Consider the following 27,713-nt stretch of genomic DNA (forward strand, 5'->3'; position numbering starts at 1 on the left):
TTCCTGGCTCTGTGACCCTAGAGAAAACCTGACCTTTACAATATCCAGTTTCACAGTCTGGTAAGTGGGAGAGCTAGTGAAACCCGTCTCACAGTGTTCTATGGAGGTTAAAAAAACCTATGTAAAGCCTTTCTAGTGCTTGACTCCTAGTACTTCATCACTAAATATTGCAGGCATTGTCTGTGTGTTGGGGGAGGGGTGTCTCTTGCTTGTCATGCCTTCTACCTTTGGCTTTCTGTTCATTTTGTTTTAACTTGGGAGTATCCCATCAAACTAAAATTATCAAGTGGCAACACAGTGAAAGCATCACACTTCTAAAACTCTAGGCTATCAACACAACTGTGTTTGTTCATCTGGAATGTGAGGTTGGAAGTAATAATAGTGAATATTTACATAGGGCATGAACTATGAATGTTTTATTCTAGTACTGACAGAGATTAAGTAGTCGAAAACTTATATATAGGGTCCAGGGCTGGAATTTCCTGGTTTCTGTGAGACTGGGATGCACACCAAACCACAGTTTAATAAATACAGCTGAGGCAGGTGAGAGGCCTGAGCCTTCATGTAAATTCAGGACACGAACTGTGCCCTTTTGTGCCCAGCACCTCTGCTGCAGAAGGTGGCTGTAGAAGGGACCTCCCTTTTGATGCAAGAGCCCCTCTGCCCCATATGTCCTTTGCTCTGCCTCAGCATGTTGGGTAAAGTTTAAATACCTATCAGTAATTTGTATTTTTTGGATTTTTCCAGTTGTTGGCAATTTTCCTTAAATTGAAATAAGTTTTGTTTTGATCCTAGATCAATATACTGGAAAAAGTCCCCCTCTCCTATTTTTTTCCTGTAGCACTTGGTTTATATGAAGTGAGGTTGTCTAACTCTTCGTTTTCTCTCTGCTATTCAGCATTTCTTGGTTTCCACTACTATTCTTCAATAATTGTGACTTTTATATCTTGCTTGTTTTGTAATTCACCCAAGTCTGGAGGCAAGCTGATTTGTTAGGATGGCACTTAAAATATGGTACCTAAAATCGAGCCCAATAATCTGAATGAGTTCCTTCCTCTCCTGGTTGGGTCTCATTCTTCTGTTGGCTGGCCTAAAAATGGCCTCAGCTTTTCAGCTGTTATAGAACAGGGTTCAGCAATTACATTTGGAATTATACATATAAGTATTGTGCAAACATAGGCAAAAGGAATAGACAAAAATTTGGGCTCACAGGGATTTGCATGGTCACTGTGTTAATCAGTTTTCTGTTACTATAACAAAATACCTCAGGTTGGGTACTTACAAAGAAAAGACATTTGGCTTACAGATTTGGCACCAAAATCTGCCTAGCTCTGGTGAGGGCTTCCTTTACTATATTACATTGTGGTAAATAGCATCATGATGGGAGCTCATGCAAGAGGGAGAGATGGCCTGGTGAGGGAGGAAGCCAGTCTCGCTCTTCTGTGACAGCCCTCTCTTGAGAACTGTCTCACTCCTTTCAAGGGCAACATCCTCAAAGACCTATTAGTTCCACAAATCCCCACTTCTTAAAGGCCACTTTGGAAGCCAAGCTCACAGCACATGAATCCTTATGGGACAAACCGCATTCAACCATATCAGTCACTCTAATTCTATTAGGTTGAACATAAACCTAAGGTCTAGGCTTAAATTAAAAAAAAAAAGCAACAGAACCTGTTGAAATTGTTCTAAGAAGAGGGAAGGAGTAAGAAGGAGAATGATGGGAGGGGGTGAATCTAATTAAGACACATTGTAAGCACATTTGTAAATGTCACAATGAACCCTCCTGAACCACTAATATATGCTGATAAAATGCTAATAGTCTGGTGTTCCCCTGTATCCTAAATTCATGTAGCTGAATGTTTTCCAGAACGTCAGGCCTGAATGTGGTATGTCAAGCACCGATGGATGGAAGTGTCTGAAAACATGAGCCTAATAAGCCTTACCCCTATTAAGTTGGCTATGTCAGGAGTTTTGTTCACAGCAATGGAAAGCTGACTAGCACAGTCAGGCTGTCACTGTCATGGTGTTCAAGCATCCTGTGTGTAGTTGAACTTGCTTGTATTTATTACTTATTCTAATCTAGAGATCCCATCAGTAAAGACCTAGGCAAAACTCTCTGAATTTTGGGTTGTTTATGTCAGAGAAGGGAAAGGTTGAATTTTATCTGAGTCTCCTTCACAGTCTAACACTTCATTGTTTTTTAAGCCTGTAACTACAAAAGATCACTTCTCTTCCTCTTCATTAGTCAAATAGCTGACTTTCGGCTAGAGGAAGTTATATTGCAATTTTCATGATTGCCACGCATGTTGTGATTAATTTTAATGTTTGCTAACATGCACAATAAATTTTATTTGGCCTTTGTAATGTCCGAGAACACATTTTCCTCCTTAGATAGCCTCCTCTCAGGCAAGGCAAAGGAGACCGCTGTTTGGTTTACAATTCCCATGCTTACACCAAATGAAGCACACTCCATTTTAAAACTTCTAAACATAAAGAGTTTTATGAAAACACTGTATTTCAGCATGTGTTTCTTAGAGAAGCTGAAAGACAAAAACAGAGTTACAGTTGTATTTTTGGCTAAGGGATGCCTACCATTCCCATGATCAACTTTGGATTCTGATTACTAGTGTGTGGTGGCCCCTTGTCTTCCTGTTCCTTATCCTAACACTCTTCATTTATCATTGGGAAAGTCCTAGCTTACTTTTTGTCATAGAGATCATTGAACTTTGCTGCATCCTCTTCTATCATCGGAAAAGGAAAGTCCCAGGGCCTTTCCTTCCCCCACACTCCTCCATGTGGAGGTCATGAAGCCCTTGGCAGCTGTGTTCCCTGTAATCAGTGTGAGATGATTTTACAAGTGACATGAAAGATCCATTTGTTGAATGTCTGCTTTGTTAAATGACAGGCACATGTTGATGTTTTAATATGCTCTGCCTCATTTAAATCTTAAGACAGTGCTAGGAAGAAGAAAAGAGAAAGCCTGTTTTCTTTGCACCACCACCAAAGCCAACCTGTGGGCCAACACGGAACTCCTGGGTTTCTGGGAGTCAGAAATTGTGCATTGTACAAATGTCTTAGGAGGTACTTTTATAGGAATAAAGCATGCTTTTCAAAACTATTTAGATGGTGAATATTGGAAGTGGAGGTGTAGATTGGCCAATTTATGCAGAGTTGAGTGGGGAGGTTAGTTAGTCCTGTGACTTCAGTGCTGCATGGCATGGAGTTCCTGCCCTCCCCCATCTCCAGGGCTTTTATATTTCTTCCCTCCACTCAATTTGAAATCAGAAAAGTGAATGCTGCTGGGCAGAGCTCAGTTTCCTTCCACAGCTGTTAGAAAAGAAGTTCTGACTCTAAGCCATTGTTCTTATAATTGCCTGTTTTATTGGATTACTGACATAGCCTGACCATCTGTATTTCTGCAAATATTGGCCTTGGGTCTGAGGGTTAAACTTAAAAACAATAAAACAAAAAACAAAAAAACCTCCCTCATAGGGGGATATTTACCTCATAAACAAACACCAAAAACACAGATTATAGGAAATCATTTAAGTTTTTTTTTTTTTTTTAATGCTTTGAGCCTGGAGATGCTGAAGAGGCTGTTACCTATTTAGAAAGTGGCACTGATCTGACTGATCTGATTACTGATTGGAGAACCCCTTAAAGATTTTTCTTAGTGTACGCACACCTCTAATTTTAGAAAACGAGAGACTAAGAAATACTGGAGAGCTAGTTTTAGACGCAAGGTAGTAGGGCGGAGGAGACTTGGGTAGTTCTGAAGTAGCTAAATCCTGCACTCAGGAAAAACTGGGTTTGTCAAAAACTCCACCCATGCTGGAGTTGTGATTGTATCCACGTATTTTAAAGATATTAAAAGGTAATGGAGATTGTAGCCTTAGCTCACTGCATTCTGTTTCAGAGAATATCAGAATTTTATATGAAAACACACTGTGGATCTCACACCCAAAGGGTGGATTCCTTATCATTAATGGGGTGCTCTTGGTGTGTGTTCAGGTTTAACCCAAGAACTCCACTTTGTGTTGCTCCTTGCTGAGGGCTCTGGGAAGTTTAGTCATCTTTTCATCTTGGTGACGCTGTTGCTGAAAGAGTGAGGCAACAGTAATAATACTGCCTTGCTTGCCTTCATAATAGGGCTTCAAAGTTCACAGAGAACTTTCACACACATCATCTTTTTCTGCATCTCAGCAGCCTCGTGGATTAGGTGTGGCATGTATTATTAACACTTTTATTATGCAGTAAATTTGGAATCCGAGAAACTACACAACCAGTCCAAGTCGAGTAGATTTTTAAAAATGTGTTCCAAAGGAGGCAGAGGGAAAAAAAATTCAACACACACACACACACACACACACACACACTCCCAATAAAAGCTCTTCTTTATGGGGACTGTTTGCTCTGTCAGCTCTCACAGCCCTTCAGTCTAGTTCCCATGCATATTTACTGGAATACAAAGTGAGATGTCACCTGTAGGAGATCCCAAGGGCCCCATAAAACTAGGGCTTCTCATTGTCAGAAGAGTGGTGGAAGCCTGTTTGTCTGGCCCACTTCAGTTTCCCCTGCCCTCACATTTTCCCAGCCCACATCCACAAGGTATTAAGCTGTTGGTTTAGCTGCTTTCTTTTTAAATCTGTGCCTCCCCAAAGCTCCTATCCAGTCCAGTCAGGACACCCCACACCCCCACCTCCCTGGAAGTGGGCTATTGTGCTGGCTTGGCCTCTTGCTTATGTTGTCTTTTGCATGCTGTCAGAACTTAAACCCTTCAAGAGTCCAGCATTTTCCATGGGATAGAGTTCGTGTTCCTTAGCTTAGGACCCAATGCCACAGGTCCTGTCTTCAGCACTGCGCTGTGTTTTCCATTCACCGCCAAGCTGCTAGTTCTCTTGCAGAAGTAGTAGTCCCTTAGCATTCTTCTCTGCTTTTGTACAGCTGCTGAAAGTGACTAAAATGCCCCTCTGCTGTGCATTTAAATCCCTTACTTATGTGCTGAGTTAATACTGGTTCTTTAAAATTTGTCAGGTCTTCTTGGGGAGCTTTTTCTAGCCTCCCCTGTCTGGTAAAGTGGGCCCCGGTCATCTTTGTGTCCACAGCACCTTCTCCAGAGCTCCACTATGAAACCTTGGGTGTGGGCTTTCTGAGGATGAGGTCTGAGTCATAACACCCAGCAGCTCAGGGCGAGACTCCTGCAGGGGATTACAGTAAATGTGTTTGGCTGAATTGTTGGCCAGTACTTCACAGTAGCCCTAACTGCATGACCAGGACAGTGGTTTTGAAAGCTACCCAAAGATACCACTAATTAGGAATGCTATTGAGGTGGTCTACAATTTAGAAACCATACTTTCTCTGTCATAGGACCATTTCTGAATGAGCTTCGTTAGGAATCTGTAACAATGGAGAGGGACACAGTTTTTGTCTTTTCATATGTGAATGAATTCAGAAATGCATACTATAGATTACAGGGTTCAGTTCTACTTCAACATTGATTTGTGTTTTCCTGCACAAAAACAATGTAGAGTTTTGTCACTTGCCTGAAACCAGAAATCAAAATAATCCACTGTGTTAAACCAGGAGTATTCTTTAGTCAGTGTTTGTGAACAACCTTTATACCTGTGCTTCACAACTTTGTGTAATTCTCTTTGCTGTTTTCTAGGGCTCGTATGTGTTTGGTTTACATGTGACGTGCCAGGTGGCGGCTCCTGTATTGCTCTATGATGGCCTCTCAGCCTACTTTTGGCTGTTAGACCGCATTTGTTCTCTGCTGCATATAACTTGTTTACTCATTCATTCCAGTATTTTTAAGTTAGAAGTTATGAATCAGTTTTCTGTACCCTGGTGAGGGAGCAGGAAGACCAAGCCATAGAATTTGTGTCTACAATTACAGAGTGTAGAAAAGAAGTCATTGTTTCTTCTGTTTGTTCTAAAAGCTTTAAAAATTCTGCATTCACGTTTCTTGATCATTTTTGTTGTTGTAATAGACAACAATGTGACTAAATGGATATTTGAGTGGACTGAATTTCATTTTTGTGATACATATTTGAAAAATGAGGCTGATTCTAAACATAACCACATTAATCAAAGTAGAGTACATTTGTTATGTGAATTAATGCATCTTTGTGAGAAAAATGAAAATAATATTTAGATGTTCTGTATTCTCTTATCATCAAACACTAGACTGACTGTTATTCTAGGTTGAAGTCCTTTCCGTGATACAGAATCCTCGCATGTAAAGGAATTGTGAGTTCTGTTTTTCATGAAAAGGACATATATACTCTGCTTTCTGCTTTAGAGATACCACTATAGAACTCTGCTGTGACTTCCTATCTTGATATTTAGGAATAGAGCCAGAACTAAACTTTTGGAATAGTTGTTGTTGTTTTGCTTTGCTTTATTTTTCACTATATCACATTGTCTCTCATATTTCCATGCCATATTTACCCTAGGGGTTTGGAAACTTGAGGAATGGCATTAGTTAGCTCTGATTGTTTTTATTTCCTGACTCATTTTGTGGGTAATGCTGACCATGAATAGTATTAAATGTGCAAGGTCAGATAAAAAACTAATCTCATTCCATTCACTGGGAGACCATGTCCCCATTACAATGAAGAAATGCCTGATAATATCACAATTACACTGGCTACAGTATTCTTTAACAAACTTTAGTGATGAAGGAGATTGTAGCTGAGTTCTTTAAACAAGAATTGTTTGAGAAGGATGTTACAGAGTGAATTATGGGTTAGCAGGAGAATGGGCTTGCATGGCTTTTGTGTGTCCTTATGCTCAGATTCAAGATTCCCACACAAAGACTGCATGGGATGGCTGTGAAGTGCTGGTAGCCTTAGTTACAGGGTTTCTTTGTGTTTGTCCTAGACTGCCTTTTCAAGGTGTGCCCTATGAATCGTTATTCTGCCCAGAAGCAGTATTGGAAAGCCAAACAAGCCAAACAAGGGAACCACACAGAGGCCGCCTTGCTGAAGAAGCTGCAGGTAAGGCCAGCTGCCCTTGGCCTTGCTTTTGGATCACAAGCAGAAATGACAAACAAAGTACTCATGGCTTTCTAGCTTCGTGTTTTTGCTAATACACAGGGATCTCAGTAGACACAACATGCTGCAAAGTGGAAGGGAGTTTTAGGTCGTGGGGTGTGACCACTTAACTTCCTGGCATGTACCAGCACATTCCTGCTGCTGTTTTCTAGGGTGTGCCAGACTAAAAATTTCACATCAAATAGGAATATTTAATCCAGTCATATTTCATTTGACATACTACTTAAATTATTTTTCCTGAAAGACTTAGAAAAAATAACGTAAAGACTATTTTTTATGGTTTGGTTGAATGTGAATTTGACAGAACTTAATTTTGCATCATTAAAATTCCTGTTACTTTCAGAATTGGAAACTATACTTTCAGACTTTTGCAATTCACCTGCTATCCCGTTGGGTTTGCATTCTTTCTTAGAGAAGTTTTATAAGACCGAGTGACAATTCTTTTCTGAATTCTGACATAAATTTGACTGAAGACATTTTTGGTTGTGTTCCGGCATGAACTGTGAAATTATTTCATTATTGCTCCCTTCTCCCTCCCTCTCCACACTCCAGTCTGTTTTATTTGTAGTTGTATCTGTATAAAACTGTTCACTTCCTTGTCAGTTACTGTACTGTGTTCATGATATCTCTACACTGAGTATTTGATGATTTTATAGCATGCTGCAGAACTGGAGCAGAAACAAAATGAATCAGAGAATAAGAAGCTGTTGGGGGAAATTGTGAAATACAGTAATGTTATACAAGTAAGTCTCTATTTTCTCTTAAAACATGTAAATATGTTACAGGAGACATGCCAAATTGTCCATATTGGTTGGAATGCCAAGCTGTAGGAAAATTTTGAAAGAATATAGTTTGTTCTACAGTGGAAATTATATTTGTTATGACTTACTCAGTTGATAACCAGTGCACAATTTTATACATTTATGAATAAGTCTTGGATTTGGGGGTATAGTTCAGTGGTAGAACTCCTGCTGAGCATGTGTAAGACCTTGGGTCCAATCCCCAGTACTGAGGAAGAAAAGAAGTAGAAGTCTGATGCACACACATAAAGAAGTGATGTTATCTGGATGCCTGCATAAGTTACTACATCAAAAAGAGGAAGGCAGGGAAAGAATTTCTTCTAAAGACTGATAAGCAGTAGTCTTTTGGATTAATGACACTAGTGTTTGACACTGGGAACTTTACTTTCTGTTTGGTATTGGAAAGTTTTCAAATTGTCCTTTTGGAAGCAAACCACCCTTTTGTTTATAGGTCTTCCATTTCAGTTAGTGTGCTCATTCCAGTTTATCTGGGCTGTCCCACCTTGTTCCACAAAGAATGTAAGGCATTTTCCAAAATATGTACCACATAACAAGATAAAAGACAAATAATAAAGCGATTGGGTCAAGGAGAAAGGAACGGTTGGATGAGTAAGCTGAGGTTAGGGGAAAGACATGTTCATAGAAGCCATGCGGTAAAGTCAGGTGAACATTACCTGAAGGCTTCTTAGGCTGTGGAGCCATGAAGCAAGGGCCTGCTTCTGTATAGGCACAGGAAGGCCAGAGCATGGAGCAAAGCAGAGGTCTAGAAGCACAGCTGTTCCCAGAAACAAGAGCAGGGAAGTGTTTCTCCTGAGTGTTCATAAAGAGGACACTGTTTAATACAGTAGACAATAGCCTTAACGTCCTTATAGTAAATGCCACAATGAGGTACTTATAAAAATAATATTTCCTGATATTTTGTCATTGGCTAATGGCAAAGTGCCACAATGCAGGGAAAGCAGGAACGAGATAAGAGACTTGGGGTCTGCAGCTTCCCGATGTGTGACTTAATCTAATGGTGGTGTGACACAGTCTGTGTGCATGGACAGCACACCTCTTGGACTATCCTCCAGAAACAGTTTCTCTTATCAGGTTTTGATTACAGCTAAATGCAGCGTTAGAGCTTATGCTCCTTGCCAAGGATTTGAAGTACAAATGTTTGCCTGCTCAGATGGTGACTGAGCATGGGCTTCAATGTGCAGGAGCCAGAGGAGCAGAGTCTCAAAGGTGTTCAGTGCTTTGCAGTAAAGTGAGAGCCATGGGCTCGAGGGCGAACTTTGCAAAAGGCTGATTTTTGACAATTAAAGAATTGCTTTTTATTTTAAGATGACTTCTCCCTATGTGTACTGAAATGACCTTTTTCTTTTTTAATGATTGAAATTGATAATAGATGGAAAGCCTATTTTGTTTTGGTTTTCCTACTCAGTACAGTCACATTTTGGGAAAAATTTGCCCATAGAATCCATAGACAAAGGCTTGGTGAGGAACAGTGCTCCTGCACTCATCTATGAAAAGGGGTCAGCATCCTTTCAAAAGTTGTGGTGTGCATTTAGGATAGGCAGGCAGCCCACCTCATCACAGAATTAGAGCTAGGGCCTCCATGGGCAGGGGTGGTTCATGATACCAAGTAGGTTGGTAGATGATTGTCGTTTCTTGGTTCTTGTTGAGTATGTTCTCCTTTTGTGGCTATGCTGGCATTGGGAAAGGATGTGACTTAGAGGAACCTCCAGGTCTTCTCTGGAAGGTCTGGTTTTATTCTGTTATTCTATTTTATCAGTTGATGAAAATAATTAGTGTCCCCTGCCTAATTTTCCTCACGTGTTCACTTTATTATGGAGCAGAATTGGTGTTGGGGTGAGGAGGAACCTAAAGAAAGTCAACTTGGAGATGTGGTGGTTGTGAAGTCTGAACACAGGTCCTTCATTCCATTTCCACTGCAAGCCCTGTGACTTGGGGACGTATGATGCATTTATGAACATCTAAGTGAAATTAACAGTAGAAATCAAGTAATAAACATAATGCATGTCTTTTCCCTACAGCTGCTGCATATAAAAAGCAACAAATACCTTACTGTAAACAAGAGGTTGCCTGCTTTACTGGAGAAGAATGCCATGCGTGTGTCTTTGGATGCTGCAGGAAATGAAGGGTCTTGGTTTTATATTCATCCCTTCTGGAAGCTGAGAAGTGAGGGTGACAATGTATGTAAATATAAAATTAGGAGGGAAATGGTGCATTTATAAGGAATATAATCCTTAAGTGAGAGAATTCAGAAAGTGCAAAGAAATGAAATACAGGTTTCACTTCATTACTTACATGTTAATGTCTTTACTGTGCTAAGTACACTTATTTATGGCATGGTTTGTACTCAGAAGTCATAAAAATCAGAATTAAGATTAATTTAAAGTCATCTTTCAGCTAGAGATTGTGTGAAAGAACTCAAGCAATTGTAATGTTGGCTAATCCTTGTTGAAGGAGGCAGAATTTACTTCCTTGCCTAATCAGGGGGAACGTGGTTGCAAGGAAAAGAGCTGTGTGTAGGAAATGGTGTCTAACCCTTTGAGTTTATAAGAGTAGCACCATGAATCATGGCGGTGTCTACCCCTGGGTTATGGCCAGCTTCTCAGTCTGCATGTTGTAATAGAGGTGCAGTGTATGAGGAGCGGCAGGCTTGGCACCTACCCACTGATGACAGGTACACTTACAAAAGTTGTGGATTATGTGTATATTGTCATGCAGATTTTAGGAATTGGTGAAATATTTTCTGCTATTTTATTGAGTAGAGAAAAAAAATCTGTCAAATGATCCCATAGGCTCAATAGTTAGATATTTTTGTATGTAATGAATAAAGTGTTGTGTGACAATGCTCAGTAAAAAATGCTGGTTGACACCAAGCACTGAATAACTTTCATAATTAGAACTTTTATGAATATTGGGCCAGGCAATGAATGCTTGAGATTAAAAAAACTAGCATCATGAATCCAAAGTAATATAAAAGTATAATCTTTCTGATAGTTTTTTCAATCAGCAATACGTTTTGGGTATTTCTTATCTTAGATATGTCTTTTTTAACAGTGAATCTATTTTTCCAGTGAATTTTAAAATATAAATTCCATCCCACAGGATGCACGCTTCATGAGTTAACTTGGTATAAAAATTATCAGGTGGATCTTCCTTAGGTAAGGTTTGGGATAAGCATGGCATGCAGGAAAGTGTAACATACAGTCTTGTGTTGGATCCCTTAAAAAATTAAGTTGTACTTTTTTTCTTTTGATATCCAGTGATGTGTGCTATGAGCATGATACATATTTTAATTTTAGTATGTAGTTAATTACAATCAACTCTCAATGTATTCTGGGAGTGATTATGCAGTTTGTGAAGGACTCACACCTTTGATATCCTTTTTTGTAATGCTCTCTCCACCCCAATTCCCTGTCATGGTGGTCCATGAAGATTAAACACCAAAACAAGCAAAACAAGCTCAGACTCTAAAAGAATACAGTACAGATGAAATGATTGGGTAAATTGAGACCTTTAGATTAGCTGTGCATCTTAATCCATTCTCTTGACGTATTTTTCTTTTCCTGCTTTCCAAGCACTTTGCAGCAAACACAGAGAGTTGAATGTAATGAACTATTTCAAATACTCAGTCATCCTGGGGAAAACAAAACAAAACAAAATAAAACCTCCCACCCAGACACACCATCCTGGTAAAAATGGACAGTGTAATTGTTAAGTGAAGCACAGAAGTTGTCCTTTTCTAGATATGCTCCATCTGGCATGGCTGAAAACAACCTTCTATGTTGCTGTGTTGCTGAAAGATCTCACTGGTTTTGCTCACTCTGTGTAGCTTCTGTGTGTGGTTAAGGCTGCTGAGGAAGTCTACCATACCCACTGCTTTATATAGGTCACAAAGGTAGCTGTATTGTAACTCTCATTTCCTTCCTTAGAAATAGGTAGCATTTTTAAGTATTTTGTTGAAGGCAGTTGCAAATGCTGTTACTTCATAGAAAGTGGTTAAATTGTTACTGATTTTTTTTAACAGCATTATTAAATGAAGAAGAGGAAATTGCAATGTTTAGAGGACTTTAGTAATAATAGTTTACTATTTAGCAATTAAGTTATCGTTTAGGTTGTATGTATTCAATAAGATGTTCTTTGACCCAAATCAAATGCAAGAATGAGGTGGATGAGAGTCTGGGGAGAGAGGTGTGCATGTCCACAAAATTAATGGTTTCGACCACTCCATACATCTTTACAGTATGTGTTAGAGAATTATGGGATGTGTGGCTCGGAGAATAAATAGATTCATGGTTCTCTTGACCTTCAGCTGTGCAGAAAGACGTTGCTTCCTGTTGAACTGATAGAAAATAACTGGGGACAACCATGAGCAGAGAGCATAAATATTTCATTTTCATTTATCTTCTTATGATTGAATAATTTTTCATTTTCAGTTTTGATCTAAGAAGACAAGGTTTCTTTAGCACTATAGTAGATTTAGAAGTACGAAAAGGTTTTTTTTTAAATCAAGGGACAATTTCAACTCTTGAGAGAGAGACTCTTTTTGCTTAGAAAGCAAATTTTGTTATTTTTAGAGAAGCTATATGCCTGGAAATTCTAGCAGAGTCCACCTGGCGTTTGAGTCCTACTGTGCTGTTCTTTTTACCATGGCCTGTGTTGCTCTCAAATCTGAAAATAGTATTATATTGCTCTTTACTTTCAGCAAAATCCCTGTTACACAGAACCAACGGAAGTTCTTTTAGAATTCTAATTTTTAAAAAACAGATATTTGTGCACTACTGAATGTGATGGCTGATGAGATCAGTGAATATGATGTAAAACAACTTCACCCTTAAATTATGTACCAAATGCACAGCTTCTCAGAATGGATGCCTCAACTCCCTCAGTGAATCGCCCTGAACTACACTCTCAAGTTTCACATTTGTCAGATCTTCTAATTTTAGGTCTGAGTTCCCTGGGAATAGGAACCATTTCTTACACACCTTTGTTTTCGTCCTGGCACCTCTTGCTGTGCTCTTAGTTTCACATGATTGGCATCTTGTCCATTCCATCTATAAGTTTTATTTATTGTGGTAAGTCAAGGTAACCATTGTCAAGAATAAGACTGAGGGCCTGGAAATTTTTCATGAATTAATGCTTGATTCTACTTAAGCATACTGTTCTTGTAACCTTTGGAAGCTGTCTCATAGGCACTAAAAAACATTTTGGCTATGTGGCTGTTATCTTAAAAATATTGAAACTTTAATGTGTGGTGTTTTGAAGTAAATATAGCATATGAATTGGCTCAGAGAATGATAGTAAGATAGAAGACTTAGAGCAGCAAATGTAGTTGCAACTAAATGTATTTAGTTGGAAGAACTAAAAATATATTATTTTTAAAGAAACTTCTTGGTTAATATTTGTACATTATTGATGAGAATGAAAAAGTTAGTCAAATGCTGTTTAAGAAGTTGGACAAACAGGTATAGCCCTAGTAAAATGTGTCAAGCTCCCACTAGTTTATAGTGTGGTTGAATACTTGGGTCCACATGTGGCTCTGTGACTTAAGGATGTCTTGATGTCATGGAAAATAGCTTCAGTGACATTTTTTTTTTTTAAGGAAGGAGGGAATTGGAAATATGTTTAAGCCATATTGATTTTCATTGCTTTTCAATTATGATTTATCTTTTCAGAGGTACCAGTCATGGTTCAAAGGTAGAAAACAATACAAAGATTGTAAAAATCTCTTCTGCCCCTTTCCTTCTGCCCAGTTCCCCTACTCCCTTCCCCCATGGTTAACTATTGGGGAGAGTTCTTTAATATTACACAGTATCTGCTCTTCCCTCCATCATTTTACTTCACGCTGTTTCTTCATGTTCTTTCATTACCTGTGCTTAGGTAAGCTGTGGTGAGTCTTTGTGAGTCACATCTTCTGGCTTATTACCAGTTTGAAAGGTAGGGTGATGAATTCTGTGAGGCTTCTCTATCACGTCTGAATCTCCAGATATACTTTGTGCAAACAATACCATATACGACTGTGGACTCCTGTAATCCATGTAAGGTTACTTGACACTGAAAATAAATTACGTTTCTTCAAGTTTTGGTTTAGTTTAAGAGGCATGGAGGAGTTCTGAGTCCTGATTTGTTTTTCATTTATATATCAAACTAATCTCATCTAATATTTAATTGGGATGAAAGATGCAGAGAGAAGGCTTTAATTTCCACTTCTGAGGTGATGAGCAATTCTATTAATTTAGAGTGTTGGCACTACAAAAATACATCTAAGGAAGTTTAGCAATGCAAGTAACTTTAATAACTAAAATTAAACTGTTCATTATTATCATTAAGAAAGGATACCTTTCAACAGTTTAAATTATGAATAAAAATATTTGAAGATAATTCCAGGTACTTGGTAGGTTGAAGCAGCAGGATCACAATTTTGACCTGGGCAACTTAGTGAGAGCTGTCTAAAAATAATAAAAAATATTTGAAGATTTAACAGACATTGAATGACAGCATAAATAAAGAGTAACTTATACTTAACCTCTCAAGCACTTTTCCCAGGATCAATTTCAGTTTTTACTTAAAAATTAACATTAGGGTCATAGAGCAATATTAATTTTGGATGTTTAAGAGGGAATCAGATTCCCAGGGCCCAAACAAAACCATATTTTTACAAGTTTGTATATGTTTCTGTATTTCCTGAATCCAGATGACATTAGCATGTTTAATAATTACCGAGATCATGGCAAGATCAACTTCCCAGATATGTCTCTAATTGGCAAGGCAGCACAAATGTGTCATGTTTTCTGCTTTCCTTTGAAATGATTCTGACTTTAGGTAGATTGGTTTCACTGTGGCAGATATGTTGACTGTTTCTGCTGTGCTTGTATCATAAGATCTTGTGTGTGTGTGTGTGTGTGTGTGTGTGTGTGTGTGTGTGTGAAAATGGTCCACTTATGGGCTTCAAGAAAGCTCGAGCTAACATGGGAGACTAATAAGAGAAAGATCTGCACTAGCTTCATGAATCCAGCCTGATAGGCAGGCACATGCATGTTCATTTATTCGGGATATTTTACCTCAAGGAGAAAAGAATTGAACTGAAATTTGTGTGGATAAAAGGGCGAGGTGTCAGGGTGGTGACAGAGTTCTGTTACTTCAAATATCTGTGCAGTCTCAGTTGTATTTATCTCTGATTCCTAGATTGTCGTGGGAGATAAAGTGGTTCTGATGCCTGTGAATGCAGGGCAGCCTCTCCATGCCAGCAACATAGAGCTCCTGGACAACCCAGGCTGTAAGGAGGTAAGCTCCAGAGGACAGGCGTAAGAGAGAGAGGGAGAGGGAGGAGAGAGGTCAGTTAGTTTCCTGGTTTTGTGAGCATCATCCCAGGTATGCTAATTAATACTCCTAAAGCACATGTAGATACCTATTCGCTATTTTTGAATTGTCTTTAGAAGATATTCTTATATTCTTTGGACTTATTTCATTGTCCAAAATTGTCTTTTTTTCCTTTTTCTTGTGTAAGTAATAATTTCTAGTATAGAATGAAATCTTTAGTCTTATAACTCTTAGTATTTCTTCATTAACAGGTGAATGCTGTTAATTGCAACACTAGCTGGAAAATCACTTTGTTCATGAAATTTAGTTCCTATCGAGAGGATGTATTGAAAGGAGTAAGTATGTGCTACAGGGATGTTTACTGGAGGAAATGAAGATAGTTTTACTACAATTCTGGATGCAAAACCTCTGCATTCACCAGTGTTCATAATTTACAGTGTGGCCACAAACCTACAAACCTTAATTCCCACTCTGACTAAAACAGTCCCTCCCTCCAGGATTGCGCAATATTTAAGTAATCATTAAAAGCCAAGTGGCTGGCAGAAGGGCCAAAATGAAAAGAGACTCTTGCTTTTCATTGTTTGTTCAGATGGTTGTTGGAAATGTTCTCGACCTGTTTCTCTAGGGTGATGTTGTTAGACTGTTTCATGCAGAACAAGAGAAGTTTCTGACTTGTGACGAATATGAGAAAAAACAGCACATCTTCCTTCGTACAACCCTGCGTCAGTCAGCAACGTCTGCTACCAGCTCTAAGGCTCTCTGGGAAGTAGAGGTGTGCACATTTTTTTTGCTTTTAATAAATATTTAGATAAAAAATATAAGATCCACAAGGCTATTAGTTTTACTGTTATAGTCATCATTTGTGGTATACCCATCACACAATATAATTTTTGAGAACTAATTTGTACCCTTTCATTGCTATGATCAATTAGAAAGGATAGTACTAGGTCTGTCTCTCTGTCTCTCTTATCTCTGTCTCTCTTTCATATACACACATACACATGCACATTTAATTATATCTTATTTTACTTTTTAAAAGGCACGGTGTGCATAGAACAGGCCAAGGATTAAGCATTGATCAGATTAGAAGTGATGAGGGTTAGGCAGGAGCAGGTGACCCACTGTGACAGCACCATGAGTGGAGACAGAAATGGATGTGTACAGTCACTGAAGAGACTGGGGTCACCATTTCTATTAGGATCTAGAGACACATAGTTGAATACTTCACCCTTTACAGAGTATTCATTAAATGTGGCAGTATGGTAAAGTAAGTAAGAAAATGCTTTAAATGACCTTTCCATACAGTAGGGGAGATAATACATACATAATTCATATGAACAAGCAAGAGCTGATGAATTGCATCTTGACTTAATATATAGGCATGTAGCAGTGGTTCTCAGCTGATTCAGACCCATCATTCTCCCTTTTAAGGCGTCTGTTTTAGAACACTTCTGATAATATCAGGATGAAATTTATAAGTTGTCCTGGTTGAAAATTAATATAATGCTCTAATTTGAATAAAAAGAACTAGAAGAAGAATGTTTTATAATAAGGTTATGTGTGTTTCAACATGTAAATGACTACTGGGGAAGGTGTAACATTTACGTCTATCTTTGCAAATCTGTTCTCACCCTGGAGAGAGGTAGGAGAGGAGGTAGGGCAGGATCAGAAGATATCTTGCACAAGTACAGGAAAATGAAAAAGCAAAGATAAATGTGATACCTGAAATACTAACTGCCAGAAGAAGTAATAACAAAACATGCTTTTTTGCACATGATAAAAAATAGAGGGAAGTAGCCATAATTAAAGTAGGGTGTAACAAGGCAAATTAAAGATACTTGAAACATAGAAAATGAAGAAGTATAATGTCTTTGCAAATAAACAAAGCCTTATTTATAAATTTAACAAAAAGCATTTTCAAAGCTATAATATGGTTCAGAAATAAAATAGTTACATAATATAATATGGTTATATAATATATTATTGATTATATATATATATAAAATATATGGTTATATAATACGGTTCAGAAATAAAATCTGATAAGATATATTTGTCCTCTGGCATTCACATTACCACCAAAGCCAGCAGAGATGAGGCTGTGTGAAACCTGCCCTGTCATGCTGCCTCATGCAGTAGGGTGCGGCTGAAGAGAAAAAGGCAACCTGAAAAAAAATGTACAGTTGAATCATAACTGTGTTCCAAAAACTGAAATCAGTATAGAAATAATGTGAAATTGCTTAAAAACTTCAGTAATGAAATAGTGAGTTCTCTGCCTATTTAATATTTAGTTCTAAACTTGTTAAAGGAATTTTGAAATGCCACTTACATATTTACTTTGATATTTTTTGCTGTAACTGTGCCACTGCACTGAAATCCTTTCCGTCAAATATGTAGTTGGAAATGCTGTAATACATGGAGCAGTCAGAATGAAAAGTGAATATGTTATTTAATAGTTTTGAAATGTTTTTACTTCTTTTAATCTTTCCTCTCCATAGTGATTTTTTTCTCCGTCTCCACCTCTTTCTCCTCTTCCTCTTCCTTTTTCTCCACTTTTTACCTCCTCCTCCTCTTCCTTTCTGAACCTTGTCCTCCTTCTCTTCTCTTCTTCCTTCTCCTTCTCTACCCCCTTCTGTTCCTTCTCTTTCTCCTCCTCTTTCTCTTCCTTCTTTTCCGCCCTCCTCCTTTCTCTTTCTCTTCTTCTCTTCCTCTTCCTTCTTCTTCACCCTCCACCTCCCCCTTACTCCTTCACTTCTTTCTTCACCCTCCTCCTCCTTCAGTCTTCATAGCAATTCTGTCAGTTGACTCCATTTTATACATGAAGAAACCAGGTCTGAATATGTTAAATTACTTGTGATCATGCCATAGTAATTGGAAGAACTGATCCTCAAACACTGCGATGACGATGTAGACCCTGATCTCTATTCCTGCACCATGCCCCGTCATACTCAATAGTGACATACTTTCTGCTTTCATATCCAGTGGAGTGTAGAGGCTCAGCACCTGGGGCAAGGCCAGTTTTGAGGGGTATTTGTACACAGTGTGCACAGCACAAGCCAAGGATGAAGCATTTGGAATGGTTTTTCCAGCCTCTGCATGGCTGTCTCATTCTCGAGCTCTGGTTTTTATTTACGTGCTATGTCTAAGTGACCCATGTGGATTGCCATATCTATGGCAGCCTTACCTAGTTACTGCACCAAGCACTTGTTTGTCTCCTTCCTGGCAGTTTCTGATCTTACTTATTTCTTTGTTTGCTGATTGTCTCTTCTCTATAGAATGAAAGCTGTATTCAGGGTGCCCTATCCCTATTGTCTTCTTTGTTTTTTTTTTGAGTTTGCAAAATGTAGCCTTTATTATATTGATGGATGTTCCTTGTCCTATTTATTGTCTTGAAGGGCTTTTGCATCCCTGTGACCAAACCTGAGAAAAGCAACTTAAAGGAGGAAGGGTTTATTTTGGTTTATGTTTTTAGAGGGTTCAGTTCACCATGGCTGGAGGGCATAGTGGAGCAGATAAATTCATTTCATGGTGGCCAGAAAGCTGAGAAAAGGGGATCCCAGAAAGGGCTAGGACAAGATATAGCTCCCAAGAATACACTCCCGGTGACCTACTGAGCTCCAACTCCTACCTTCCATCACCTTCCATCAGTGCCATCACATCACTAATCCATCAAGGGATTCATCCATTGATTATACCAGATCTTTTTGCTTTTCTTTTTGGTGGGGCAGAGGTTTGAACTCAGGCTTCATGCTTGCAAAGCAGGCGCTCAACTGCTTGAGCCACACTCCCAATCCAGGTCAAATCTTTCATGATCTAATTGTATCTGGAAATGCCCTCACAGACAAACTCACAAATGTGCTTTGCTAATGTCCTTGATATTTCTTAATCAAACCAAATTGACAATCTGGATTAAACATCACAATGAGTATCTGCACATTGTAGATTCTTATTACCATCTTTTGAATGAATATTCAAATAAGAAATAGGGAAATCCCACAGGATATCTGGTTTTGGCCTCAGAAACATGCCTTTTGGGGTGAGGCAGTATTTGCAGGTGGAAGGCATGAGCATCATGAATACATAAAGTTTTACATGTCTCCTGCTCACTCATGGGGAATTTTCTTCTGCCACATTGTGGCCTCAAGGAAACATGCTAGGTTTGACAGGTCAAATACAAGAGGCACTCTGTGTATACTGTTGTCATTTGTTTCCTGGGACATGAATACCATTTTGCCATTATTGTCATTACTCTTTGTCTATAGGTGGTTCATCATGACCCATGCCGTGGGGGTGCAGGACAATGGAACAGCTTGTTCAGATTTAAGCATCTTGCAACTGGGAACTATCTAGCTGCAGAGGTAAGACTTGGATACAGTGCTTTTATGCCTCTGACTCTGAAGTAGTGAACTAGGTAACTGGTTTCTTCAAAAGACATTGTATAACTGTTACAGAAATTTAATTATTGCCTGTAATGTTCTCGTCTGCCATATAGATTATTTTAAAGTGTAGGTGTTAGTCAGAGAGTTTTAAAAATCAAAGCCACAACAACAGTAACAAAACTCTGCAGTGGATTTCCTATAAGGTCAAGTGGCCTGGGACATCAGTTCTCATGTGTATATGATATGGTCTAAATCATTCCACTTCACTCTCTCAGGATGTCTGCATTAGAGACACTATCTGCTCATTGTTGATGCTTGTAGCTCAGATAGTGCCCATTATGTATTCATTAGTCACTCTTCCATTAGTGGCAGTTTTATCATTCAAACCACTAGAGAGGAAGGGGTCTTCTTCCTGATACACTGAACTGAAGCTGTCAATAAAAAATGGTAGAACCATATTAAGGACTTTCTTTTTCTACTAAAAGCACATTGACAATTAGGTATAATAAAGGGTGGGTAGAAATAAATCAAAAAGTCTTAGAAATGAGCTGGGTGCCCGTGGCTCATGACTGTAATCCTAACTACTCAGGAGGCAGAGATCAGGAGACTCACAGTTTGCAGCCAGCCCGGCAAAGAGTTCCTGAGGCCCTTCTTGAGAATACCCATACAGAAAAGGGCTGGTGGAGGGGATCAAGTGGTAGAGCTCCTGCTTAGCTAGCATGAAGCCCTGAGTTCCACCCCAAGTACCACAAAAAAAGTCTTAGAAATGGCTTAAAGTTTGGTTATCTAATTTAAAAATCACTTAGAAACAATTTTTTTAGATTGTGAAAAAAAATCTGTTCGTCTTGCTCTCCTCTACTGTTTCTGCTTTTTTAATTTAGAATTTCCTTTGAGACTCTGAACCAGAATTTGGTCTTACACTTTGTACTATTTCTTATGTAAATTCTGGCTTTGCATGTGAGGAAGGGTAAGGAAGGAAGTGGGGTTGGAGCACTGATGAGGGACAGGGACAGGTGCTGGAGCAGGAGGGTCTTCCAGGTTCCATAAATGTGACCATGTGTCATACACTAGGAGCCAATTCCACCTCCTTCCCCCCTCCACCCCTCCTCCCTATGGGCTAGTGTTTCACCAATCCCCCCACTCTTCCCCTCTCCCACAGTCTTCACAGCAGTCATCATCCAGCTTGGGCATGTGTTTTAGTGACCGTCTGCCTATAGACTGTATGCTTTCTGAGGAAGGGACGATTTCCCACATCACCAGGGTGCGGACACCTGAGCATTCCTGGCCCTGAGAAAGCATTAATTACCATGTTTTAAGTGAGTAATGTAAAGAAGCCAATCTCAGCGATGGGAAGAAAGGAATTTCGGGGTTTGTGCGTGAGAGGCATTTGGAAGACTATTTGAGCCAATTAATCTCTCTCAGCTCCACTTCCTTTCTTTCGAAAATGAGGATAATCAAGTATTGAGTTAATTTTCTAAGAGCCTTACATGCAGTAGAGTGCTAGGCACAGTGTGTGGCTTAAGGTAAGCGCCAGGAACTGATGTCAGCATGATTAATTTTATTATGGGCTGAACAGGGATTATTCTTGTTTTCGTAAATACCTGGCCCACTATTTACTGCTCAACTAAACGGAATAAGGCTTTGCAGTTCATGGGCCATTTATACCAGAAATGCTGTAAGTAACTCTTTTGAGAAGTTAGGGAACCTTGTTTAAGGCTTAGGAAAGCCTCACTAGGATCGAAGTCCCTTGGAGCCTATGTTAGTGGCTTGTTTCCCACACTCACCTGCTAATGGCTTCTGTAGCTACTGACATTTTGTAGAAGACTGATACGATGTTTGTAATTATTATTACTGCAGTTAGAACTAGTATCATTTGTTACATTCAAATGATTAGATTATTAAGAATTAAATTATACCTCAACTTTGGTGAAGATCCAAGGCCTCAGTATATATATATATACACATATCAATTAATTAAAAACAGGGAAATGGAAAACACTTCATTCCCTGAAACAGATGGGAAGGACCATCTGTTCATCTGTCTCTAAAGAACAGGGCTTTAAATACCAAGTGCTACTTTGTCCATGAAGAAGTCAGTGTATTTGGACCTTCCCTTTGACCTTTATTTCTTTGGATAACATCTTTTTTATAGCAAAGGTAGGAAAAGGAAAATTAAGCATTAAATACACATGAGAAAAATGAAAGCTTAGGATCCATTTCTATTGATTTTAACTAGTATCAGAACAGGTGCTTCTGCATAGTATTCTAACATCAAGGTAGACATCATAGCTTGGAAATATTAGTTTATAAGTTGGGGTTACATTTTATACATCAACTAAGTTCAGACAAGTTCCTGGCAAACTTGTGTCCTAGGGTGCTTGTCCTCCTGATATGAAAGAGTCTTGAGGTATGGTCAGATCATGGTGACTAGTCCCTGTTACTTGATAAAAAAGAATGAAGAAGATAACCCAGTTGGGAAGCAGGTGGTAAGCCTCTCTGATAGTCACTTAGACTATCATTGCTTTGCTTTAAAAATGCTGGGTCTTTCATTTAAAAACTTATTCTTGTCAGCAAGGCAGCATGGGGAGATACACCATTTGAGCTGTAACTTCCTAGCATTGCTTGTTTTAGCAGCCTATACACCTCCTCTTAGGTAGGAAAAAGCTCCCTGGTTTTTGTTTGTCTCAATATTTTAGTTTTTTCCTTTAGTATCTAGATACTCTTTTAAAAAACAAGATATTTTGATGCTGAAAATGCAGGAGTTGGGAATACTGAGTTTTGGAACCCATGAAAACAGAAAGCATCACCATTAAGATCACATAGGATGTTTAATACATGTGTCTATGCCTGACAAACACTCCTTGGGGTGAACAGTGCTGCAGGTACAGGAAGGAGAACAGAGAATTTCTTCCTGGTTAAGAATACAGCATATAATGAATGACCATGAACACCAGCAGGATCAGACAGGTCTAGTTATGTGTGTTGGTGGCATTAAGTCAGAGTGAGATTAGTTGAAGAAGGTTCTCAAATAGGGTTAACTTTTTCCTGGTTCTCAAAGACAGTAATAGACACCGATTGGAAGGGAATGAAGAAGATAACCCTATAGAAGTTGTCAAGGAGACACAGGCAGGGATGTGGAGAGTCTAGATCTTACATGTGCCATGTAAAAGCTCCAGGAAGGGGTTGTGAAAGGGATTATTGAGTAACAGTTCCTTTTGCTTTAAGATTTTGAACAGAGAGGTAGGTGTGGCGGTTCATGCCTGTGGTCCCAGCTATGTAGAAGACAGAGGAGTTAAGATGGCAAGACTTTCTTTTTAAGTAATTTTTTTATTAGGATATATTCACTGTATGGGGGAGGGGGTTCAGGGAATTGTAGTGACAATTCTGATTAGCCTTATATTGTACATTACATTGCCCCCATTGTCTCTCCCCCTCAGCCCTCTCGCCACCCCACTTAAAGCAATTGCAAGAGGTTTCTTAGTTCTGCTTCATATAGGTATATGAATCCATCTACCATATACCCTGCCTTAATCTCTTTCCTTTGCCCTCCGCCTTCCTACTAGTGCCCCCCCTTCCACTGCATCTATTTTACAGTCCTGGTTTTTGTTATTAATATTTAAGTTGATGTTCAAAGGGGTGTCTCAGTGTATACCCACTATGGATGCACTTTACTTTGGTCCATTAAACCATTCCATTACTCTCCCTTACCATGTTATCTGCCCCCCCATTTTCAACATCTTTCAATACATATCCTTATATCCTCTACCTTCACATATTATGTTATGTGATATTACTGATACTTTATCATTTACTTTTCTTTTCCCTCTTACCCCAAGTTCCATAGAGTAGTTCTACTGTTACAGACATGTTCTGCATCTGCGTTTGTATATGATCATGTTTGTTTTTGTTTACATGTTTATCATTGGATTTATCTTCCACATATGAGAGAAAACATGCAGCTTTTGTGTTTTGATCCTGGCTTACTTCATTTAACATGATGTCCTCCAATTGCATCCATTTACCTTCAAACCACAAGTCTTTATTCCTTATGGCTAATACTGCATTGTGTATAAGTATCACAATTTCTCAATCCATTCATCAATTGTAGGGCACCTGGGTTGTTTCTAAAATTTGGCTATTATGAATAGTGCTACGATGAACATTGGTGTACAGGTGTCTCTGTTGTATCCTGACTTACATTCCTTTGGGTAGATGCCCAGGAGCGGTATCACTGGATCATATGCAGTTCTATCTTTAGTTTTTTGAGGACGCTCCATACTGCTTTCCATAGTGGTTGTACTAATCTGCAGTCCCACCAGCAGTGTATTGTGTTCCTGTTTGTCACATCCTTGCCCGCATTTGTTGTTGTTATTACCCTTAATTATGGCCATTCTAACTGGGGTGAGATGAAATCTGTTGTTTTGACTTGCATCTCTTATGTAACCAGGGAAGTTGAACACCTTTGAGAATTCCCTGTTTAATTCATGTACCCATTTTTTCAGGGTTTTGATTCTTTGGGGGCTGAGATTTTTTGAGTTCCCTGAAGATTGTGGATATTAGTCCCTTATTGGATGAGTAGCTGGCAAAGATTTTCTCCCATTCTGTGAGCTGTCTCTTGAGTTTGGTGACTGTTTCCTTTGCTGTACAGAAGATCTTTAGTTTGATGCAGTCCTATAGGATGCCAAGTTTAAGACCATCCCAGGCATAGTTAACAAGACCATATTTCGAAAACAAAATACAAACAAAAGGACTGGGGACATGGCTTAAATCTCAGAGTACGTGCAGCGGGACCCTGAATTTGATCCCTAGTACTGAAAAAAAGGCAGGTTTTGAATGAGAATTTGTATTTGCTGAAATTAGTAATAGGAATGAAGTTTGAAGCAGTTTATCCATGGTACCTAGATGTCAGAATTAATGAGCTATTTGAAACCTTTGGTAGGAACCAATGGCATCACTAAACGTCAGTCTCACCAAGTGCTGGTGGTAGTTGTGTGACACAATATAGATAGTGGCATGTCACAGGAAGGCGGCACAGTATAGCACTCATTTGTCAGAGGGACCAGGAGGTACAAGGAATGCTGAGGATGCTTCAGGAGGCGCTGCATGGTGGATGAGTAGGTGGAGGGAGGAGACAGGGTGTTCAGGTAAGTGAGTTCAGCTGTACACGAGCAGGGAGGAGTGTGGTGTCACACACTCTATTCATCTGCACTGGTATTGTATGCTTATGCATAGAATGTGTGAGTTTGGAAGTGGTGCTCTAAGGTGGGAGGAGTGATAAGATCGGAAATGTTCAGAGCATATCTGTGAAATTAAGGAGAATATGTTGTATCTTTAAAGTCAGAGGAATTTTATAAAGAAGCTTGTGTTTACACTGCCACATGTCGGCTGTTAAAGTTAGTATTATTAAAAGTAAGCAATAGAACCACATTTCGATTTGCTTAATAATCACCCATTCAGGATAGCACAGGTGAGGACTTTTCCATCAATCAGGGCTGAGTTCTAGTGGATGGTGCTGCCTGGGAGCCTTTGTGAAGTGAGTAGAAGAGATGGAAGGAGAGGCAGGAAGGCACATAGGAGACAGAAGGATGATGCATTTGTGGAATGGTGGGGACTTGAACCACGGGTGCAGCATTGGTAATGATGAGGGGAAGGGTGATGACATTTTCAGTAGGCAAAACCATTGACATGTTAATCCACTGAATGGCAGAGATTAAGGAGAGAATTTCAGCTTTGGAGAACTGGCATGTCACTCACCCATTTGGAGGAAAGGGAAGAGGTGCCAAGTTGATGAGGGAAATAATTAATTTAATTTTGATTTAATTAGAAGTGCCTATAAAATGTCCAGGTGAAAATGTCTAGTAGGCACAGGGCTCCCAATTTCTAGAACTTTGGGGATTGGGCAAGGACTGACAAAGTAGACTGTTTCTTATCAGCACAGACAAGGTCATCAGGAGGTGTGAGAGGTGAGATGTTTGAAGATGGAGCCCAAAGAACATTAACTTTTAAGGGTTGGGGCTTGAGAAACAGAAAAGCACAGGAAAATCAAGGGCTGAAAGCAGGACGAGAGTGTTTCGAAAAGGAGGGAGAGCACTATGAGAAAGATCAGGAACAAAATCTGCTTGCAGCGCCTGTGTGGTGAGGATGCCACCCTTGTGACTTTACCTAGAGCATTTTTACTGGAATCCAGGAGTGAGGAGTGAGGAAGAAGCCAGAAAGTAAAAGTGAGTGCAGAGTGAGTTCTCCCAGCATGGCTGTGAAAGAGGAGAAACAGAGCAGGAGTTAGAGGGAAATCAAAAGTCCTTTTTGGTGATTTTTATAAAACACATTTTAAATATAAGATGGGCTGGTATTGTACTGTTTGTGCATTGAACAAAAGTAACCACCAGAGGAGAAAACCAGGTGCTTTCCACCCTCAACACAACATTTAAAACATTAATGTGCTTTGGACATTCCTGGAAAAGTAGGTTAAATGATTTTTGAGCTGCCTTCAAGTTTATTCCTGTTTACATTGGCCAGTGGGGCAATGAGAACTGAGAATAGTGGCAAAACCCTGTGAGCAGTCTTCCTGACTTTAAGCAAATATTTAACCTCTCTGAGCCTCTCTGAGAGGTTGAGGGGACTCAACCTCTCTGAGCCTGAGTCCCCTTGTGTGTAAACAAGGTGATAATCTATGTTATATGGGATTATTCTGGAATTAAAGCCGATAGAGAGCATACAGCACCTTGTCCATAAAGGTATTTAGTAAATGTCACAAGACTCCACGTCTGTACGGGAGGACGAAAGGAAACAGAAGTGATTACGTTGCCACAGGAGCTGATGCTTGTCAGGTGCCTCCATGGGACAAAGTTCAGAGGGCCAAAGTTAAGTTATTTAAGCTGTTTATTTGGAAAAAATTACTTGCCATGCTTTGACTTAAGAAATACTGCCTGTTGAAGACATTAAAACTCTTTCCAAATGAAATCTGATGCACAGTTCACAAGTAGACCTAACACACAGGCAGCCAGTCACTCTCATAACACGAATACAGATTTTGGACCTGATTACTCTTACTCAATTGAGTAAAAGGTAATAAATGCTTATCTACAAGGAGAGCTGAAAAGGCCATTCGTGTCTTGGATTATTAGAATATTTCAACATTCATTGCTTTTGTTTTTCTAGTTCCTTTGATAAAATTTTCTTTAAAAATACCAATTATGTGAATCTGATCATTATATATGTATGTGTATATGTATACATGCATATAGATCACACTGTATCCCACAAATACACAATTCTGTGTTAATATTTAAAAGTATTTTTCTAGAGAAGAAATGAAGGTTCTTTTGAATAACAACAGAAGAAGTTAACTGAAGCTCTATTCATGGTAACTTAATCTGTGGTTTTATGATGTAGAGTAGTTAGACTTCACTGAGCAGTTTAGAATTTTAAAACACTTTGATTTGGAATAGCATAGTTACTGTCCATAAACCTGTTGAGATATTTCAGAAATCTGAAATGGGAAGTCATGAAGGAAAAGCTTGCGTCATTTCTCTGGATCAATCACAGTGGGTAGTTGCTTACGTGTTTGTTCCTGGTGCCTGGTGTGAACCTCCTATACAGTGACTATTTTACTGTCCATGAAGAGGCACTGCCCTGCTCACTACTGAACACCTTGTGTGTGGCAGTGTTGGAAAATCAATTTGCATTCAGCACATATTGAATAATTGAGTAGGTGAATCATAGGAACTAGAATTGTCATAAATCCAATAGTTTCACTTTGCAGGAAAGAAAATCCCAGCCTAGAGAGGTTATTTATTTTGCTTCAAGTAGAAAATGCAGCCTAATGGCAGTGTTAGGGCTGCGTGGTAGTCTTGTGCTGCTTCATCTGGACCGCTGGTGTAGGTGTCTGGGGCATTTTAGTGTCTGCTTGAGGAGAGGGACTGGCACCTAGTGGGCAGAGGCCGCTAAACATCCTACGGTGCAGAGGGCACCCCACAACCAAGAATCACCTGGTTCAAAGTGTCAGGAGTGTAAGCTGAGAAACCCCATCTGCCTTACACTGAAGACACTGCGTTTATTCAGTTCCTCCTAGGATGAAACACTGTTCTGACATTGTGAAGAATAAAAGGGGTTAACACTGGTGTTTTATCCTGAAAACTTCACAT

General features: G+C 39.2%; 1 protein-coding gene across 7 annotated transcripts in view; it reads left to right on the forward strand.

Annotated features, from left to right (window-relative positions):
- Positions 1-27,713, forward strand: part of Itpr2 (inositol 1,4,5-trisphosphate receptor type 2) — an 842,075-nt gene that overhangs the window by 51,644 nt on the left and 762,718 nt on the right. For 6 of the 7 annotated variants that reach the window (XM_074075818.1, XM_074075817.1, XM_074075816.1 and 3 more), the window contains 7 exons: positions 6,883-6,998; positions 7,712-7,798; positions 9,895-10,053; positions 15,056-15,154; positions 15,442-15,525; positions 15,816-15,962; positions 19,453-19,548. In XM_074075818.1, the coding sequence (XP_073931919.1) occupies positions 6,883-6,998; positions 7,712-7,798; positions 9,895-10,053; positions 15,056-15,154; positions 15,442-15,525; positions 15,816-15,962; positions 19,453-19,548 (788 nt within the window). Of the gene's footprint in view, positions 1-6,882; positions 6,999-7,711; positions 7,799-9,894; positions 10,054-10,975; positions 11,032-15,055; positions 15,155-15,441; positions 15,526-15,815; positions 15,963-19,452; positions 19,549-27,713 lie in introns of those variants that run through there. The other variant, XM_074075821.1, reaches the window with a different exon arrangement.

The sequence above is a fragment of the Castor canadensis genome, chromosome 6, assembly GCF_047511655.1.
Source record: "Castor canadensis chromosome 6, mCasCan1.hap1v2, whole genome shotgun sequence".
Taxonomy (NCBI): Eukaryota; Metazoa; Chordata; class Mammalia; order Rodentia; family Castoridae; genus Castor; species Castor canadensis.